A 20,558-nucleotide genomic window follows, 5' to 3' on the forward strand; every position below is an offset into this window, starting at 1 on the left:
CCCTGCTCATCTGCCACACCACTGTATACCCCCTGCCCATCTGCGAAAATAACTATACCCCCCTGCTCATCTGCTCCACCACTTTACACCCCCTGCTCATCTGCCAGACCACTGTACCCCCCTGCTCATCTGCTCAACCACTGTACACCCCCTGCTCATCTGCCAGACCACTGTACCCCCCTGCTCATCTGCTCCAGCACTGTAACCCCTGCTCATCTGCCCCACCACTGTACACCCCCTGCTCATCTGCCACACCACTGTACCCCCTGCTCATCTGCTCCACCACTGTACATCCCCTGCACATCTGCCCCACCACTGTCCTACCCTGAACATCTGCCCCACCTCTGTACCCCCTACTCATCTGTCCCACCACTGTAAATCCCTGTACATCTGCCCCACCACTCTACCACCCTGCTCTTCTGTCCCTCAACTGTAACCCCCTGCTCATCTGCCGAACACTGAACTTATCTGCTCACCTGCCCCACCACTGTATCCCCTGCTCATCTGCCACACCACTGTACCCCCCTGCTCACCTTCCCCACCACTGTAACCCCCTGAACATCTGTCCCACCACTGTAACCCTCTGCTCATCTGCTCCACCACTGTACACCCCCTGCTCACCTGCCCCACCACAGTACCCCCCCTGCTCACCTGCCCCACCACAGTACCCCCCTGCTCACCTTCCCCAGCCCTGTACCCCCCTGCTCATCTGCCACACCACTGTACCCTCCTGCTCATCTGCCCCACCACTGTACCACCCTGCTCATCTGCCCCACCAATGTACCCCCCTGCACATCTGCCCCACCACTGTACTACCCTGCACATATGCCCCACCACTGTACTAACCTGCACATCTGCCCCACCTCTGTACCCCTACTCATCTGTCCCACCACTGTAAACCACTGTGCATCTGCCCTACCACTGTACCACCCTGCTCTTATGTCCCTCCACTGTAACCCCCTGCTCATCTGCCCGAACACTGAACTTATCTGCTCACCTGCCCCACCACTGTAACCCCCTTTCTCATCTGCCTCACGACTGTACCTCCTGCAAATCTGTCCCACCTCTGTCGTTCCTGCTCCTCTGCCCCACCACTGTAACCCCCTGCTCATATGTCCCACCAATGTACCTCGTTTCTCCTCTGCCCCAACACTGAACCCCCCCTGCTCATCTTTGACACCACTGTAACCCTCCTGCTCATCTTCCCCATCAATGTACCCCTTTTCTCATCTGCCCCACCACTGTACCTCCTTGCACATCTGCTCCACCGCCATATCCCCATGCTCTTCTGTCTCACTACTGAATCACCTTCTCATCTTTCCTAACACTGAGCCCTTCTGTTCATCTGCCACACCACTGTAACCCCCTTTCTCATCTGCCCCACCAATGTACCTTCTGCACATCTGTCTTACCTCTGTACCCCCTGCTCTTCTGCCCCACCTTTGTTCCCCCTGCTATCTTGCCCCACCACTGTAACCCCCTGCTCATCTGACCCACCAATACACCTCCTTTCATATCTGCCCCACTGCTCTACTCCCCTACTCACCTGGCCCACCACTGTACCTCCTGCACATCTGCCCCACCGATGTACCCTCCTGCTCTTCTTTTTTACCTCTGAACCCCTCCTGCTCATTTTCCCCACTGCTGTACCCCCTGCTCATCTGTACCGCCTCTAAACCCCTCCTGCTCATTTTCACCTTCGCTGTACCCTCCTGATCATTGCTCCACTGCTGTACCCTCTTCTCATCTATGATATGCGTGATATGCAGAGTGGTGAAAGGAAGCAGAAATGAGACACATCTACCTTTAAGAAAGGCCTGGATTCTTTCCTAAATGTACATAATATAACTGAGAACTAAGATTTGTAGGTAAAGTTGATCCAGGGTAAATCTGATTGCCTCTCGAGGGATCAGGAAGGATTTTTTTTCCCTGCTGTAGAAAAGTGGATCATGCTCTGCTGGGGTTTTTTGCCTTCCTTTGGATCAACTGTGGGTATGGAGTTGGGTGTTTGGGATTATACAGTATTGTGTTTTTTTATTTTGTTTGTTTATTTTTTTGTGGTTGAACTGGATGGACTTGTGTCTTTTTTCAACCTGACTAACTATGTAACTATGTAACCTGTCCTGTCACACTCATCCTGCTGATCCTCCTCTCACATCCAGCCCACGTGCTTGTATATGATGTCACATACAAGCATATGGAATGGATGCGCAATGATAAGCTCAGGTCAGGGGCATTTTCTAAAAGCAGAGGGCCTGTGTGCAGGATCTGCAGGATCATAAGTTGGGCCTCCGCAGTTGAGAAAAAGTGGTTGGGTGTGATTTTCATTGCGCTGAATACTGGCTGTGGCTTAAAGGAACACAGAGTGCAGGTGTTCAGTAGTAAGTGACGCAAAGGTTCCAGGAATAATTTCAACAAAGTTTACAGAAGCTCAACAGTAATTCCACAAACTGTCACCTGATTGTGATTTTCTCAATCAGTGAAATCCCTTCTTTCTGGGATTGTTAGTGGCAACCAAGCGAGTCATCTTCCTCCAGATGGTGGACAAGGCTAGCAGGACTGTGATTGGCTTTAGCAGTGGCCAAGACAATCCTCCTCCTTCTGGAAATAGGGATCGCCTATTTAGAAAACCAAACAATGTTTCCCATCTTTTACAATGTGTAGGGGCACAGTGCCTTCCCCTCAGTGCAGGTGCGGCATGGGGAATTTCTGAAATTGGAATGCATTAGTGTCTCACTGACACTTCCCTGTGCTGCTCTGCTGATGGGGAGGGAGCCGAGTTCAGGCAAAGAGGCTTCAGTGCGGGGGGGGGTTGCCTACCTGTTATATGTTAATGGCAATGCTTACATTGGATGAGAATAAACAGTTACTGTATAAGTGTGACAAGGACACTCAAGAATAACCAAGCTAAAAAATGTGCATTATTCAGACTGCAATGTAGTACGTGTTTGCTTTTGAGTTTAATACCAGTTCGATTCAATTATCCTTTCATGCTATATGCTAATCTCAACACGACAACTAATGAGTATTATAGAATAATAAATAAATGAATATTTATTTTTATATTTTTAGTATTTATTACATATTTAATTATATATTTTATATACACAGGCTGACAAATTGGGGACTTGGAAAAGAGAAAACCGAGATGAAATTCTACGTCATCACAATGACATGAGGAGAAAAGTAAATTCTTCAATCAGTGACATGGTAGGAAAACTTCTCACAATGGCTAATATTTGTAGCTCTGGTCTCCCAATGAGTCGGGCGCTATTGTAAATTTAGGGGTATTCTGACAAGAAACACAAACTCCTGTGCACAAGTGGGATCCTTGATGATTAGTCAGATATCTACATACAGTTCTCCTTAGATGTAAAAAAAAACCCGTAGTAACAGAGGCCTTGCTGCCCTCCATGGATGGGGGAATCCTGATAGAAGACAAAAAGGGAGAAAGAAAGGCGCACCAGCCTCGTGTACTACCGTTTGACAAATTTTAATGAAATAACAAAATAATGAAAACTACTCACAAACAAAGAATGATAAAAGGCTTGTCAAACGATAATTGAAATACCCCTCGAACCACACTCCAGAATGTGGGGGGGGGGTGGCGAGGTGCGTTGCTGCTGGCTGACACGTTTCGAGGTGACAGAGACCTCTTCCTCAGAGCCCAGCAGTAAATTTAGGGGTGTCTGAGCCAATAGTTGGGCTCAGACTCTGTTAATTCCATTTAAATTAGCCTCTGTTCTGGCTGTGGTTGTGCTCGGTAGAAGTTTCCCCTTGTTGCCTGTAGGTGGTGTTACCACTTCAGGCCCATGTTGGAACTCGGGCAAACCATAGTTTGTTAAGTGACCCTTCTCGGCAGCAGCCCAGTGGGAGTGGTGCCCCGTTGTGCATGCTGGTAGGGGATACTTAAGGGCAGACGCCGTTTTCCGGGGTCCTTCGCCTCGTGGCCCTCCTGGCGCGAGGTGGGTGTGCGTGATTCCAGTCTCGGGACCACGTTGTTCTGAGGATGTGTTCCTGTCAAGTAGGCCCAGCTATTCTGGCTGGGGCCTATGGTTCTACAAGGGATCTCAAGCTGTCCATCCAAGTGGAGGAAGCTTCTTAGAAAAGGAAACCGGGGGAGGACCTGCCCTGGAGGAGACAAGCAAGGAGAGCTGATGTCTCGGCATAGGCCTGGTGACCTTGTTAAGGAAAAGGGATCCACAACGCAAATTGTCTTACAGTCCCCCGGATTGGCTTAAAGGCTCTTTGGCTGTAAGACAGGAAGTTCGGGACTTTAAATCCTATGGCAGAGGATCCCTGACTATCCATTATGTGTTTTCAGACGGTCTGTGGCAGACACTGTTTCTATACTGTCCGTGCTTCACTCCGGATACTAGGCCATGTGAGAGGGGTCTATCCGGGGGAGCAATACCCACTCAGGAGTGAGTGGCGATTATTGGAACTTTGAATACTTTTGTGCATTCTGTACCGCATGCCTGAACCTTGCCCTTCTCTCTATAATCTCTACTTCCTTCACACGTTTATGGAGCGAAAATAAAGCCTACAGTTTTACATCTTGTGTGGACATTGCCATTTCTAAAGACTTCCTCCCCTGGACAACGAACTTAGCGGTAACATGCAAAACCCAAAATCTAAACCAGCAGCTCATACGGGGGTAGTGCTACATATTTTTAATCCACAGGCAGCTAAACTGAAGTTGAATCCAATGCAATTTTCATCAGCTATACAGAGTAGGTTTTCCCAATCTTTTAAAGTGTACATATTATTTAGTTACCTGCAATTGTAGCAGAACCTCTGGCTACCACCTGGTTTAGGCCCCTTTTCACACCTGCGGACCCTATGTCCGCTTTTTCATCTATCCATCTGCAGATGAAAAAGGGACATACATTGGTCCCTATGAGATCGTGGGTGTCAGCGGATGAAAACCCTATATTTCCTTCCATCTGCGGATCGGATCGGGTGAACACGGACATACGGACCGTGTTTTTTCGATCCCCCCCATAGGGGAGAGCAGAGAAAAGACAGGGCGGTCCCTGCATAGTGTGCGGGGACCGCCCTGTCATCCGCCTGCTCAGCGGGGATCAACGGAGCGATCCCTGCTGAGCAAGTGGGGGTTCACGGGGCCGATCATTACTGATCCGCCCTGTGTGAAAGGGCTCTTAGGAATGAGTAGTATGGGACTGGACCACTCTGTGAAATTCCTCTATAACACCCAAGTAATAGATTTTTTTTTTCTTAAATTGCATTTATCTGAGCTTCAGGTACCAAATAAGGTATTAACTTTACTTTGACATGATTCTCAAACACAATCGTAAATTAGGTTAGTTTGGCAAGGTAATTATGAAACCACCCTTTTTATTTTTCATGAAGAGTTCTCTAGCCTTCTAAACATAGGTGTGCGTAGCCTATTGCATTAGGGTGTGCACCCCAAAACTCAAACACACATGCGTGTGTATGCATGTGTATATATACTGACAGCATCAGTAGAGTAATAGACTGTGTCAGTAGTAGGGCAGAGATTGGTCAGTAGGGCAGTGGACAGTCAGAGTCAGTATTTTTTATTTCTTATTATTTTTCACAATTTTATTTTATCTTTCCAATTTTTTTTTAAGGAGCCCCGATAGAGGGCATGGTGATTTATCAGGGGTCTAAACAGGGGGGGGAATCAACACCACACAGAGTGATTAGTGTGTGCCCACATTTGGCACACACTGGGCAGATCCACAAAGGTATTACGCAGGCGTATCTCTTGATACGCCGTGTAATTTCAAATTTTGCGCGTCGTATCTTTGTTTTGGTATCCTCAAAACAAGATACGACGGCATCTCGGCTAGATCCGACAGGCATACGTCTTAGTACGCCGTCGGATCTAAGCTGCAATTTTTCGGTGGCCGCTAGGTGGCGTTCCCGTCGAATTCCGCGTTGAGTATGCAAATTAGCTAGTTACGGCGATCCACGAACGTACGTCCGGCCGGCGCATTGTTTTTACGTCGGCTTTTTCCGGCGTATAGTTAAAGCTGCTATTCTGAGGCATACTCAATGTTAAGTATGGCCGTCGTTCCCGCGTACAATTTTGAAATGTTTACGTCGTTTGCGTAAGTCGTTCGCGAATAGGAATTTGCGTAGAATGACGTCACCGTCGTAAGCATTGGCTGGTTCCGATTTAATTTCGAGCATGCGCACTGGGATACCCCCACGGACAGCGCATGCGCAGTTAAAAAAAAACGTTGTTTACGTCGGGTCACGACGTATTTACATAAAACACGCCCCCATTACATCAATTTGAATTCCGCGCCCTTATGCCGCCAGAGATAAACTACGCCGCTGTAACTTACGGCGCAAATTCTTTGAGGATTCGGAAAAAAAAAGATAAGTTACGGCGGCGTAGTGTATCTTAGATACGCTGCGCCCGGCGCAAAGGTACGTGGATCTGCCCCACTGTGCGCACACCTATGCTTCTGAATATGAGTAACAGACGGGGGTTCTGACATCCTAACATCTGGTGTACCTTTCGCTAGAGATACTTTAGGTTTGCTTTCTTTTGATAGAGCTTCTAGTTCCTTCCAGTCTCATATTAGATATGGTATATGAGGGCTTTCTGTTTCTGGACCAATATACCTAATAGCTGATATGACAGAATTTCTCTCTATTTCTCTCTATTTTTTTTTATCAAAAATATGTAGAAGAATACATATTGTCCTAAACTGAGGAAGAAAATATTATTATTTTAAATTGGGCATATTTAGTATAGTAAAAGATAAAAAAATATAGTTTTTTTTTCAAAAATTACGCTCTTTTTTTGTTTATACCGCAAAAAAAATTAATCGCAGAGGTGATCATTTACCACAAAAAGAAAGTTCTATGTGTAGGGAAAAAAGGACGTAAATTTTGTACAAAGTCGCAGTGCCGAATCGCCAAAAATGCCCTGGTCGAAAATCTTCCAGGGTTGAAGTGGTTGATTAATAAACGTGGATAACCTTGCCTAACAAGCCTGGTTTCCATTTCATTTAATCTTACTTCACATTATTGTGGATCACTAATGATTGTTTTAACCCTATGTAGCTGGCTCCTAGGTATTGAATTGAACACCACATGGGTGTACATAAATAGGAATAATAGAAATAAATAATAATGCAATATTTATGTGTTACAAAAATCAGCACGCAAGGATGGCTTTCATCATAAGGATTCTTTGCCTTTTATTAACATGTGTTTTTATCACAAGCAATGCAAATGATGTAGCAGGGAAGGAAATGAGGTGAATTCTCCCTAACGTTGTCACAGACAGCAATATAAACTTGACAAAAGTAAATGCTCTTCCCACGTTTATCCAAAGCCAAACCAAACGTTCTGCCTAAAAATCTGAAGAATTAAAAATTGCATTGAATTATTCTGATTGTTGGCTGAAATTCATTTACTCTTATTGCATTTAGGTTTGGAATGACAAAGCTGCCCGAAATGCTAAAAAGGTTGCAAGTACATGCAGTGAAAAGCCCAGTGATCCATCCAAACGGGTAATAAAAAGTCAGTATTAAATTACAGCATTAGACCGGATCTATAAAGAATTAATTGTATCTAAACCAAATAATAAAACATATATATACAGTATATTAGTGACCCACTGATAAACAAACAAGTCATGCCCATCCGGTGAGTTTTCTGGTGTTGACACGTGACGTGGGTGAAAAGTTCCAAATTGGGAAAGATGCACCATGTGGATTATTGCAAGTGAAGAGAAAATGAAGAAAAAGCACTGAGCACTTTATTTAAAGGGGTTGTAAAGGTTTGTTTTTTATTTTCTAAATAGGTTCCTTTAACCCCCCTGGCGGTATTCCCGAGTCTGACTCGGGGTTACATTTCTGTGCTGCGATCGGTAACCCTGAGTCAGACTCGGGCTCGCCTCGCTGAATCCACAGGCATGGTTTACTTACCTTGTCGCTGGATCCAGCGATGCCACTGCGCTGTGTGAGCGAGCGTGTCCTCGCTCGATTCACACAGTGCCTCTGTGTGCCACCGATCTCCATTCCCTGCGACGTTACGACGCACGGGGGCGGCGAACGGCGCCAAATTCAAAAAGGTAAACAAACACATTACATTTCTGCCTGCAAACTGTAGATTGTCCATAGCAACCAAAAGTGTCCCTTTATGTCAAAAATGGTTTTAGAGCAGCTAGAAAACAGCGATAATAAATTATAATCACTTGCAGAATTGTGCGATAGCGATTTGTGGGGAAATTCATCATAAAAAAATAAAAGTAATGACAGCGACAATTGTGCAACTGAGCAAATTTCAGTGATTTTGAGTTACATTATTGAATAATTTTTATTATAATTATATTATTATTTGTTATAATTATTTATAATTATTTATTATGTTATAATTTATCATTTTGTTTTAAAAAAAAATCATACCCGGGATGCCTACTAGACTCTTGTTTGGTCAGATTTAAGTGAGTTATTCCTAAAAATTACAGGCCTACAGTATAAAACGCCAAATTTACTTGCAAATAATGGTGCCGCTTTCAGCACCTAAAATCTGAAATAATCATACCGCTAGGGAGGTTAAGCTAGTGCATTGTTGGTTCACTTACCTTTTCCTTCTATTTCCCTTCTAAAAAAAAAAATTCTGTGTTTTCTTTGTCTGAAATTCTCACTTCCTGTTCCTCCTCAGTAAGCTGTTCAGTAAGCTGTTCTGGCTGACTAACCACCGCTCGTATGAGGGTGGCAAGTTTACTGAGGAGAAACAGGAAGTGAGAAATTCAGACAACAAAAAAAGAAAATTAGAAGGAAAATCGAAGGAAAAGGTAAGTGAACCAACAATGCACTAGCTTAAGAGCTGGTTCACACAGGGGCGACCTGGGATCCGATTTCAGGTCGCCCCAGGTCACCCCTAGTCGAATTAAGTCGCGCTGCATGAAAAAATGAATGTAAGTGAATGGAGCTGTCTTAATGTACACTACTGCAGTCGCTCCGACTTGAATAAAGGTTCCTGTACTACTTGACTTGTACCCATTGATTTCAATGGAAGTCGCCTCCAAGTCGGATCCCCTTTCACAGTGAGGCAACTTTACAGGAAGTCGCCCCAGTGTGAACCTGTTCTAAGGCAAGCCCCTCCCTCCCACAGGAGAACTCCACGCCAAATAAAAAAAACAAAAAACGGCATTGGTTCAACCTTCAAGAGCATAACAAGCCCTTAGGTCTGGTATGGATTTCAAGGGTAACCCATGCCGTTTTTTATTTAAAATTTGGCATCAAGTTCGCCTTCCTGGCGGCGACTTCAAGGTGTGTTGTAAGTAGAGTTGCCACCTCATCCCTTTAAAACAGAACACATATGAATTACACAGGTTCTGAGGCTAATTTAATGCAAATAAGGCACCAAGTGAGTTTAATTACCTCCTTAATCAGCCACAGAACCTGTGTAATTAATTTGTGTTCTGTTTTAAAGGGATGAGTTGGCAACCCTAATTGTAAGTCGCGTTGTGATTCATACTCAAGTCGTGTTCAAGTTGCCTCCCAAAGTCGCGCTGAAAGTCGTGTTGCCTCTGTGTGACCCAGCTCTAAAGGAACCTATTTAGAAAATAAAAAAATTAACCTTTACAACCCCTTTAAGTGACACTGGACGCTTTCATTTATTTAGCTGTGTCACAAATAGGCAATGGACACTTTTTCTTTAGTGATATTGTTACACTTTTTTGTTGATATTTTGATGAATTATTATAATTGTGCATGAACAGTGGTCATTTAGTGGTGTGATATAGTATGCACATAGAGTGACACAAGATTGTGTTTGTCTCAGCAGCTTTGAGATTGTGTATAGGTTTTCTAAACTGTGGTGCGAGACTGTAATATTTATTTTATTTTCCCTTGGTGATCCTGCCAGTAAGCCTATTGTTCAATAAGTTCTTCTGCAGATGTGGTAGTTACAGGAATGAGACAAACCATTTACCACTGACAGGGTTGCTTACAATTTTCAGCTTTTAGTTATATAAAACCTTTGCTTCAAAGGTAAAATAAAACTGTTTGCTGTAACTCCTTTTAACCACTTACCCCCCGGACCATATTGCTGCCCAAAGACCAGAGACCTTTTTGCGATTCGGGACTGCGTCGCTTTAACAGACAATTGCGCGTGCGACGTGGCTCCCAAACAAAATTGGCGTCCTTTTTTTCCCACAAATAGAGCTTTCTTTTGGTGGTATTTGATCACCTCTGCGGTTTTTATTTTTTGCGCTATAAACAAAAATATAGCGACAATTTTGAAAAAAAATAATATTTTTAACTTTTTGCCATAATAAATATCCCCCAAAAATATATAAAAAAACATTTTTTTTCCTCAGTTTAGGCCGATACGTATTCTTCTATATATTTTTCGTAAAAAAAAAACGCAATAAGCGTTAATTGATTGGTTTGCGCAAAAGTTATAGCGTTTACAAAATAGGGGGTATTTTTATGGCATTTTTATTCATATTTTTTTTTACTAGTAATGGCGGCGATCAGCGATTTTTTTTTTCGGTACTGCGACATTATGGCGGACACTTCGGACACTTTTGACACATTTTTGGGACCATTGGCATTTTTATAGCGATCAGTGCTATAAAAATGCATTGGATTACTATAAAAATGCCACTGGCAGTGAAGGGGTTAACACTAGGGGGTGGGGAAGGGGTTAAGTATGCCTGGGTGTGTTCTTACTGTGGGGGGGGGGGTGGCCTCACTAGGGGAAACACTGATCCTCTGTTCATACATTGTATGAACAGAAGATCAGCATTTCCCCCGCTGACAGGACCGAGAGCTGTGTGTTTACACACACAGCTCCCGGTCCCCGCTCTGTAACGAGCGATCGCGTGTGCCCGGCGGCGATCGCGCCCGCCGGGCACACGCACGGGAGTCGGGGGCGAGCGGGGGGCGCGCGCCTCAGGCGGCGCGCACGCCCCTAGTGGCGGCTCCAAGAGCCGCCGTATAGCTACGGGCTCTCGCCCAGCAGAGCCGACCTGCCTCCGTAGAATGACGGCGGCTGGTCGGCAAGCAGTTAAAGAGTGAGCTGGAGTTTGGATTCAGTCTGTTTTAGTAACAAAGGGCCATATTCACGTAGAGCGGCGCAAATTAAGTTACTCCAAACCTATGTCATTTAAGTTAGGGCGCCCTAATTTTGTGTCGTAAGTGCCGTATCCACAGCGCATTTGCGCCCAAATTTGCTCCAGCGTAACTTAAATCCCGAGGCGTAAGGCGGGGTAATTGCAAGTGGGAAGGAAGTGGGCGTGCTCCATTGAAATGAGCCGTGACCCCATGCAAATGAAGGGCCGGCCGTACTGCGCATGCGCGCAAGAATCTGCACCTCACTGGGCATGCATAGAACTCGGCTCGGCGTAATCAGTGAGATAGGTAAAAGGCCAAGCGTACTTAGTTTGAGAATCGCCCTGTGTATAAATAGCCCCAGACAAACGCACTTCCCTTGCAAAAGTACATCCCTGTTTTCCCCTTCCTCAAGCTTTTGCTCTGTCATCTGTTGGTGTGTGTTGGTGAGTGTAGTGTTAGATAAAAGATTTGGAGGAGTAGTAGAGTGTAGTAGCTGTGTTTTTTTTCTGAGTGTTTTTTCTGTTTGTTTTTGAATTTGTATTAGCTGTCTGCTTGTGTGGTTTGATTTTTGTGTGTGTTTCTTCTGTGTCTTTTTGTGTGTGTTTGTGCTGTGAGCATCTGTGTCTGTTTGTTCTGTGAGTATTTGTGTTTGTTTGTTGTGTTTGTTTTTTGTTGGTGCTGAGTGTTGGGTGTTATGGCACCGAAGTGCAGGAAGTTGAATTTTTCTGTCAGAGAAAAGCAGATACTTGCTAGGGCCATCACCCGTTTCGGGCGTTATTTGCATGGCCCTGAGAGCCGGGACACCACCCCGGCCAGGAAGAGGGAGATCATCCAGCGAATTACTGACGAGATCAATGCGGGGGGGGAGACGAGGACCCCAGTGGGATATCCAAGAAGATCAATGATCTCAGGAGCCTGGTCCGTGACAAGATGGCCAAGATAAGTGCCCATGCCACGGGCACTGGCGGAGGACCACCCTGCTCCGTCAGGCTGACTGAGGAGGAGTGGGCAGTGGCCCGGTGCTTCCATAGCCAGCAGGTGGTGGGCCTGCCCGGCTTTGAATCGGATGATCCTGTGAGGCCAGGTAATTTTTTGTTTTTTCTATCTGGTGAGTAGCATGTGTGGGTGGGGGAAGGGAATATGTGCCAAGTGTGTGGATCCTCCAACCTGTGAATGTTTTGTGTCCTCCACAGATGGCCAGGAGATTGCTGGGCCATCAGGCCAGGAGGTTTCTGGGCCATCAGGCCAGTCTGCTGCACCACCCCCAGACAACAGCCTGCAGAAGAGCCCCAAGAAGGGCAGGAGTCCCCAGGGGAGGGGAGTGGCCACATCTCACCTCAGGAGGAGGTTGAGGGGGGAGAAGGATGAGGGGGGGAGGATGAGGATGAAGATATGGACATTGCCAGGGAAATCCTTTTGGCTTCAGATGTGTTTCCCCCTGAGGCTACCCCTGAGGCTGGCAGCAGTCAGGCCACCATCAGGGGTAGCCCCTCCCACTCCTCCCCCAACAGGCCTCCCCCACAAGGGTCTCTCTCTCCCCTCCTCCCAGGCCACAAGACTCAGCTGCAGGCAGGAAGGCTACCCATAAGACCAGGGGGGTGGCCGAGTGTCTGCCGGCCAATCTGCGGAGGGACCAGGCCCTTCAGACCCGCCATCTGGGTCAGATCAACCAGACTTTGACCCAGATGGAGGACAGCCTGGGCTCAATTAAGGAGTCACTCACTGATGTGGCCACAAACTCTGTGGCGGTCATCACATGCATTTGTGAGCTGCAGACCGCCACAACAGGCATGGCCCAGGAGGTGAGTGCCCTGACCCAGGCTGTCCAGGACAACACCCGGGCTGTCCAGGCCAATACGGCAGCCCTCACACTGAGTCTGACCAGGATAGCCGTGGCCTTGGAGAGCAGGCCAGCAGGAGGACAGTCACCAGGGGAGGCTCCTCCTTCCCCTGCTTCACCCCCCCCCAGGAGTCTCCCCTGGTTGGCCGTGGCTGTGCCCATGGCCGGCCCAGGCGTAGCTCACGCCGCCACCGTTAAGTTTGGGGGTACTTTTTATTTTTTATTATTTATACTGTACTTATGATTTGTTTTATGTGTGTGAATGATGTATGAATGTGGGGGTGGCATTCCTGATTAAATAAGGGTGTCACCCTCAGTTTTGGTGGAGTAGTGACATAATTGGAGCCGTGGCGTGGCGTTAATGCTCCCAAGTACCATTGGGGGTACTTGGATCTAATCCAATTAGATGTGCATGTGATGTGTCTGTGCTAGGGACCACAGTGGGTGTGCGTGCATGCATTCTCATTGTGACATGATTAAGGTGTGTGTTTACTGTGCAAAGATGCATTCTGTGAGGCGTCTCCTGGCTGCTGTTCCCTCAGAAGATGGGGTACCCTGGGTTACTAAAGTCACTAGTATAGATATGAGCATGGATGCCCCTGGCATGGTGGCATACAGATTGTTGTCCTGCAAGTGTGTGTGCTCAGCTCTTCCTTAATGGTGTTGCTTTAGCTGACATTTACACGGCTGGTGTAAAGTTAGGGCAGCTTTTATAAGGTGTAAATTTACACCGGGAAACTAACAGATGCGCACAGGGCGTAGCCTACGCCGCACACACTTAATTTTGTGGAGCGCCTTATCTCCCTCATTTGCATCTTTGCCTATCAAAACAGTGGTGTGTCTAGCGTATTTTGTGCTCGTAGAAGCGCCGGTGTAAATTTTTTAGGTAGGACGGAAAAAAATGGATTTCAGGCGTATCTCGTTTTGAGGATACGGCGCAAAGATACACGCGGCGCATTTTTCAATTACGCCGTGCATCTCGAGATAAGTCGGCGTAAGTGCTTTGTGAATCTGGCCCAAAATTTGCTGCTAGTACATCTGAGGCTCGATGCACATCTATGCATGTTGCTTTTGAGGGTTTCTGTAGTGCTTTTTGCGGTGTGTGCCACGTTTTTGAACATGTTTTTTACCGTGATTCGTGTTTTTTTTTTTAACACTGTATATAGCTGGTTGCTAAGGAGGGGGACGGGAAGATGCATTCTTAACAACCGATGAGTCATCAGCTGTCAGCGGGCTTGGTGGCATCTGGTACTCCAAATTTTTGGGCGGTACAAACAAACTGAAAAATTCTAAAAACAAAAAAAAACATCAAACGCAGCCACTGTGCCCATTAATTGCAGCCACTGTGCCACACATGTGTAGTGGTTGAAGTTATACACTCAGTCCCTTTGGTAAATCTTGATGCTCAAGCGACTGCTGAACAGGCCTCCTGCTGAACAGGTCCCGACCTTGGCTCCTAGGATGGCTTCTGCTCAGCCTAGTTGTAAGAGAAAGACTGGAATGCCTTTGGCGCACATGGGACACAACGGCCGCTCCAGAGCGCTACTGCGCATGCGCGTGCACAATGGACGGCATCCACGCGTAGGGGGTTCCTAATCTCTCCTGGTGCCTATTTAAAGGGGGCTCTGACGTCCAGGCGGTACTGACTGGTCTTCAGCAGTGCCCTGATTTCCTGACGCCCGTGTATTGTGCTAAATTTCTGTTGCTGACTTGGCTTTCCCTGACTTCGTCACTGGACTCTGATACCTTCCTGATTACTTGGTTCCTGAACCCGGCTACCCATTTGACCCTGCTTCTGCTGATGATTTGGTACCCTGCTGCCTGCAAGTTTACCGACACGGCTAGTCCTCTGATCTCTGCATCCGAAAGTTCCAGCAAGCTGTTTACCCAGAATCTGCAAGTGGGTTGGAGTTCCCCTTAACTCCGGCTGGTTCCTCAAACACTACTTGTGCTCTGTGGTAAAAAAAAATATTGCGCTCATCCAAAAAAAAATATATAATGATCAGCAAGCAACTATAAGTGTTATATTACACTAAACCAAAAATTGATACAAAAAAAGCTGCGCTAATTAAGTGACTATATAAAGATCCCTCTATATATAAGCAATATAGAATTGTTAGAAAACAGAATTGTTAAAAAACAGAACCTATATATAAAAAATGAGAGAGTGGGTAACCGCTCAAAGAGAACCAGGTAATCTGATTCCTGTGGTCCGAGCCAAGGGTGCAGGCAGTGCAATCAAAATGCAGGTTAGGATGAAGGAAAAAAGCTGGGACAGCCGCACTCCAAAAAAACTCCTCCTTTAATTAAAAATCACAAAATACATGCCACAGCAAAAAACAGCACAACAAAAGAAAAGCTGACGTTTCGCACTATGCCTTAGTGCTTCTTCATAGCTGTGAAGCTATGAAGAAGCACTAAGGCATAGTGCGAAACGTCAGCTTTTCTTTTGTTGTGCTGTTTTTTGCTGTGGCATGTATTTTGTGATTTTTAATTAAAGGAGGAGTTTTTTTGGAGTGCGGCTGTCCCAGCTTTTTTCCTTCATCCTAACCTATATATAAAAAATGGTGACCAAATAAATTAGTATGATACTGTATATAAAATGCCCCAGTGATAAGTGTAAAGAGTAAAGTCCAGATATTGGCAATTCAGATAGGTGAAATCCCAATGGATAAGTTTGAACTTATTAATCAAGTGCAAAAAACTCCCAACCCATATAAGTAAATGGATAAAAGAAAAACGACCCAGTGATAAGTGTATTCACAGAGTCCAAAGATTACACAATCCAAAAAAATGAAATCCCAGGACTAGGTTTTTCAGTGCAGAAAACTCCCAACATCCAGAAGAACGTGAGGAAAGGAAAGCCTCCACCATAGGTATTACTGCCTCTTACCAGCTGGAATTAATCTCTGATTAGGAGATCGCAAACGCATAAGGCAGGTAACTTCCAAACAGCTCTCCACCAGGGAACTCCTCAATGTAGACTTTCAAGTTCAATACATGTAAAGATGTGCCATGAAAAGGAAAACTTGCATTGTGTAAAATCCAGGTTAACTTTAATAATAAATATAAAAATGGACACTTACAATTTGTCAATTGTTTGAAGCATATAGTAAAAAATCGAGCCGGCCGGCTCCTCGATGTGCCTGCCCATGTCTTCCGGGTTCAGCTGGTAACGTGGTGACGTCAGAACATCGCCTGCCCAACGTTCACTGTGATAATCACATGATGCTGACACCCACTTCGCCAATATCTTTCTCTGCTTTGGAGGATTTAAAATGGCATTAAACCTATCCTTTACAGCTGAGGGAGCAGGTATGTTAAGACGACAATACATGGATCAAAATTCATCTGCCAAGATTCCCCATTTGATCAGCACCTCTGGCTATTGTCTAGAATGCTGATCAGTGTACTCTGACAGCGCAGAGGTCTCCCTGTTGTCAGAATACAATAGCTCAGCGGGGAGGATTGCCCCATCCACATTGAGTGTGTGGATTTGGAATCAAGTCATTTTTTATTCGTTCAACCCGCTATGACACTAGCCATTTGATGGCTTGACAACTTGCTTGAGAGCTGACAAAAGCACACTAGCAACTGTAGCAGTTATCATTCACAGCATGCCCTAAGTGTAACTGTTTTGGGAAACAGTTAAATCAGTGGGTTTGGTTCCGGTTTAAAGTTGTTGTAAACCCATCTAAAATAAAAATAACCTGCAAGACAAAGGCATAATGAGCTAGTATGCATCGCATACTAGCTCATTATGAAATACTTACATTATTCCCTCAAACCACGGGTCCGCCTGTGCAGCCTGGGAAAGGGACCTGTCCATACCTCTATCATCAGAAGATTGGGAACAAATTCATCCAAACATCCACAAGGGGTCAATCAATACTTACCTCATTCCCTCAAACCACGGGTCAGCCTGTGCAGCCTGGGAAAGGGATCTCTCCATACCTCTATCACCAGAAGATTGGGAACAAAGTCATCCAAACAACCACAAGGGGTGAATCAACTTTTTCACCCAAGGAAATTACTATAAAGTCCAAACTCGATGGTATAGAACCCCCACTTTACTACAAAAATTCTACCTGGACCTTCCAGACACCTGCTGGATATGTCAATCTGAAAGTGAATCACTGCTGGTCATGTCCATTTGTCCGCATCATTGCCCAGGTAACTACCTATACGCTAGACCACTCCCCAGCCCAATTCCTCCTACATCACTTCACCCTCCCACATGGCACATACTTCACATCAGTAGTAAATGCTGCAAAACAATGCATCCCACTCTATTGGGGTTCCACCCAACCTCCCTCAATCAAAGAATGGCTAACAAAGATAAATAAAACAGCAGAGATGGAACGCTTGATTAGCATAGCCCGAGATTCCCCCACCGAATTCTCTGGCAAATAGGCCTGCTGGACCCCCTTCCAAACCACTGCGGAATTCAGCAAACTCAGTAACCCCCATCCCAGTACCTTAATGTGACCTCATAGTGATCTCATGTAAAATAAATACCTGCCTGGCTTACAAAGATATATAACCCCTATATTTATTGTAAGCATCCACAATTATTAATTCCATCGCCCAAATTAAAGACATTCATCCCCTCCCCCTATGCAAACCAATGCAAACCCCCTCCCACCTTCCCACCTTGATACTATGCTTCTTTATATCTAATGTCCCCTCTGACATACGATGAACTAATTTTCTACATTGACTACACTACCTTACATGAAGGCTCGTCGGCCCTTCTTAACATATCCCAGGCTCCCCCTGTCCCGCTGGCCTATGAAGAACCATGTTTTAAATCCACTATACAGTAGATCCTCATCTAACCCTGAGAGACATCTACAATATTTGGTATCTACCATATATAGCTCTCTCAAAAGACTAAAATGAATGTAACTTTCCTTTTAGCAATGGAACTGTTGACCATCCTTGATAAGCCTCACCGTTAAATGTTTTATACCTTTTATAGCAGTGGTTCTCAACCTGGGGGTCAGGACCCCCTCAGGGGGTCGAATGATGATTTGCCAGGGGTCACCAAATCCTGGGCTGTTCCTGAAGCCCACACCACTCTCCCAGCCTTTTTTTGCGGCTACCCAGCAGGGCTGGCCCTGGAGCCCACGGCCGGCCACTCTGCCTTTTCACAGCCACCCATTGAGTTAATGGAAAGGCTGGGGGGCAGAGACTAGAGGTCAGATAACTGGTGAGGAATGTGAAGTGGGAGGGGCTGGAGGAGACCCTATCTCTTGATTTCAGCATAGGTGTCACTGCTACCAGACACCACAAAGTCGGAGAGTGAGTAACACTACTTGTGATTATATTTGCCATTAAAAGTCCCCACTACGGTTCTCAGATCAGCAGATGACCTTGATCAAGCGCACCAAAGAAGTTCCCAGAGCATTGCCACTCATCCCAACTTCCCGCCCTCTCACCAAGGAGTAAGGCCGCGTACACACCGTCGTTCCAAACCGATGAGAATGGACCGAAGTTCAGTTTCATCGGTCCAAACCGACCGTGTGTATGGCCCATCGGTCTGTTGTCCTTCCGTCCAAAATGTTAAAACATGCTTTAAAATCGAACCGATGGACCGCTGACCGATCGGTCCAAACCGATGGTTAGTACAGAAAAGCATTGGTTCAAAACCCACGCATGCTCAGAATCAAGTCGACGCATGCTGGGAAGCATTGAACTTTGTTTTTTTCAGCACGTTGTGTGTTTTACGTCACCGCGTTCTGACCTGATCGGTTTTTGGAACGATGGTGTGTACGCACATCAGACCGTCAGGCCACTTCAGCGGTGAACCGATGGAAACGGCCCGTCGGACCATTCTCATCGGTTTGGAACGACTGTGTGTACGCGGCCTAAGAGAAGGAAAAAAATAGAGAATACATGGAAAGGAGAGGAAAAGAGGGGGAGGAACAAAGAACAAAGAAAAGGGGAGAGAAAGAATAAGAGAAAGAACAGGAAAGAAGGATAAAGAGTGGGACGAGGGGAAAAAAACAAGAAATTAGCACAGAGAGATAAAAGGAAAAAGGAGAAGAGAAAAAGTGGTACATCCTAAAATGTACCATAAGGGGTTTTAATACTGTACGAGTGGAAGGGACTCACGGAGCGCTAAATGTCCGTGGGTTAGGGGCGCACATTACTTCTTGCTTTGGGTCCCGACAACCCATGCTACAATTTTTTTTTTACTATTAGGGGTCCCCACAACTAGCAAGGTTGAGAACCACTGTTTTATAGCCTCTTGTTATATTCAACACTGTATGTAGAGATTACAACTTATGTTAACATGTATGCATTGTCTTTACCTGTTCTAAAAGATATCTGCTCTCTTCATTCTTAATAAAACTTTTATGAATAAAATGAAATACTTACCGTAGATCGACGCTGTTACACCGCTGTGACCGGAGACATGTCTCCCAGGATTATTTTCGGGTTCGCAGGATCCGGCACTGTGATTGGCCATAGCTGTGTTGACATCACTCCCGCACTTGCGTGGGAGCTGCCGCTCATGGCTCAGGCCCTTTAGAAACGGCACAATCGAGCCCTTTCTTCAGTGTGCCTGCGCCAAAGAAGTTGGCGCCAGCATATATAGTGAATATCTCCTAAACGATGCAAGTTTAGGAGATATTCACAGTACCTACAGGTAAGCCTTATTATTGGCTTACCTATAGGTAAACGTGGTAGTACAGGCTTTACAACCACTTTAAAGGATTGTGCCACTAACAGGGAGACCATAACTAACCCCTGGCTGGGGTGCTTATTATTGTACTGTGAGATGCCTATCTAAGTTCTACTGCCTTTTATGCTTTTAGGAGGCCCAGTTATTCATGTATTTAAATGTTTTACTTTTTTATTAGAGCCATTTCTCACTTTTTGTGGGGAAAACATCCACCTCTCTACTACACAAGATTCATGGGCAGAAACGATCAATGACTGGAATAATAGCCAAGAATATTTTAAGCCTGGATTTGAAGGAAAAAGCACAATTGGAGACTTCAATCCGGTAATTTTGGAATTACTAGCAACTTCTGAACAGTTAGTGAGATAGTATTGTTAAGGTCAGAAGGCTAAAATTATCTAGAAGGTCTGACCTCTAGTCTAAACCACTGCAAAGACCACCATGAACCTGGGCAGTATAACCTGAGGTGTGTGATAAAAGCAAGAGGCCAGTAGATTCAAAATACTGCTGAAGTTATGTTCAAAACCTGTAAAAGTTAAGCTGGGCTTATACAGAAAAAGGATTTGCATAGAACTTCAGCTGCCTGGATCTTTGGTTCTACTGATTGTTTTGTGATATGTATGGGGGACATCAGTACCATCCTCTGTATAAATACACTGTAAGTACTGAATGCTGTGCTTGGGGGGCAAAGATGGATATTTGTATATTATTGTAGCTTTGTTAGCAAGTATTGCCTTGCTAGCAGATTTTTGTTATTGGGAGCCCAGCCAGAAATTATGGTTAGGGCAGGCATTTTGCTGGCAGTCTTTACCATGCTAGCTGTTGAATGGTGTATGTGTGCATTCTGGCAAGTCTGATGGTGGACCCTGCTCAGGATCCTAGGCATCCCTTCTTAAATCTGAAATCCAGGTATAGATTTTATTGCGTGATTATTGGTTAATTTTGGATTGAT

The 20,558-nt window shown here is 45.4% G+C and overlaps 1 protein-coding gene across 1 annotated transcript; it reads left to right on the forward strand.

Annotated features, from left to right (window-relative positions):
• The first annotated feature begins 3,113 nt into the window (after positions 1–3,113).
• Positions 3,114–20,059, forward strand: LOC120935286 (allurin-like). Its single transcript, XM_040347430.1, has 3 exons — positions 3,114–3,210; positions 7,437–7,527; positions 19,785–20,059. Exons 1-3 carry the CDS (start codon positions 3,175–3,177, stop codon positions 19,973–19,975), a joined length of 318 nt encoding a protein of 105 aa, XP_040203364.1. The 5' UTR covers positions 3,114–3,174; the 3' UTR covers positions 19,976–20,059.
• Positions 20,060–20,558: the final 499 nt, after the last annotated feature.

The sequence above is a fragment of the Rana temporaria genome, chromosome 4 (genome assembly GCF_905171775.1).
Source record: "Rana temporaria chromosome 4, aRanTem1.1, whole genome shotgun sequence".
Taxonomy (NCBI): Eukaryota; Metazoa; Chordata; class Amphibia; order Anura; family Ranidae; genus Rana; species Rana temporaria.

Bases quoted from the DNA above. Each gene is read 5' to 3' on its own strand.
- LOC120935286 (XM_040347430.1), top strand. From the start codon at position 3,175: ATGAGGAGAAAAGTAAATTCTTCAATCAGTGACATG. The intron at 3,211-7,436 runs GTAGGAAAACTT...TATTGCATTTAG, and splicing joins ATTCTTCAATCAGTGACATG to GTTTGGAATGACAAAGCTGC. The intron at 7,528-19,784 runs GTCAGTATTAAA...CTTTTTTATTAG, and splicing joins ATCCAAACGGGTAATAAAAA to AGCCATTTCTCACTTTTTGT.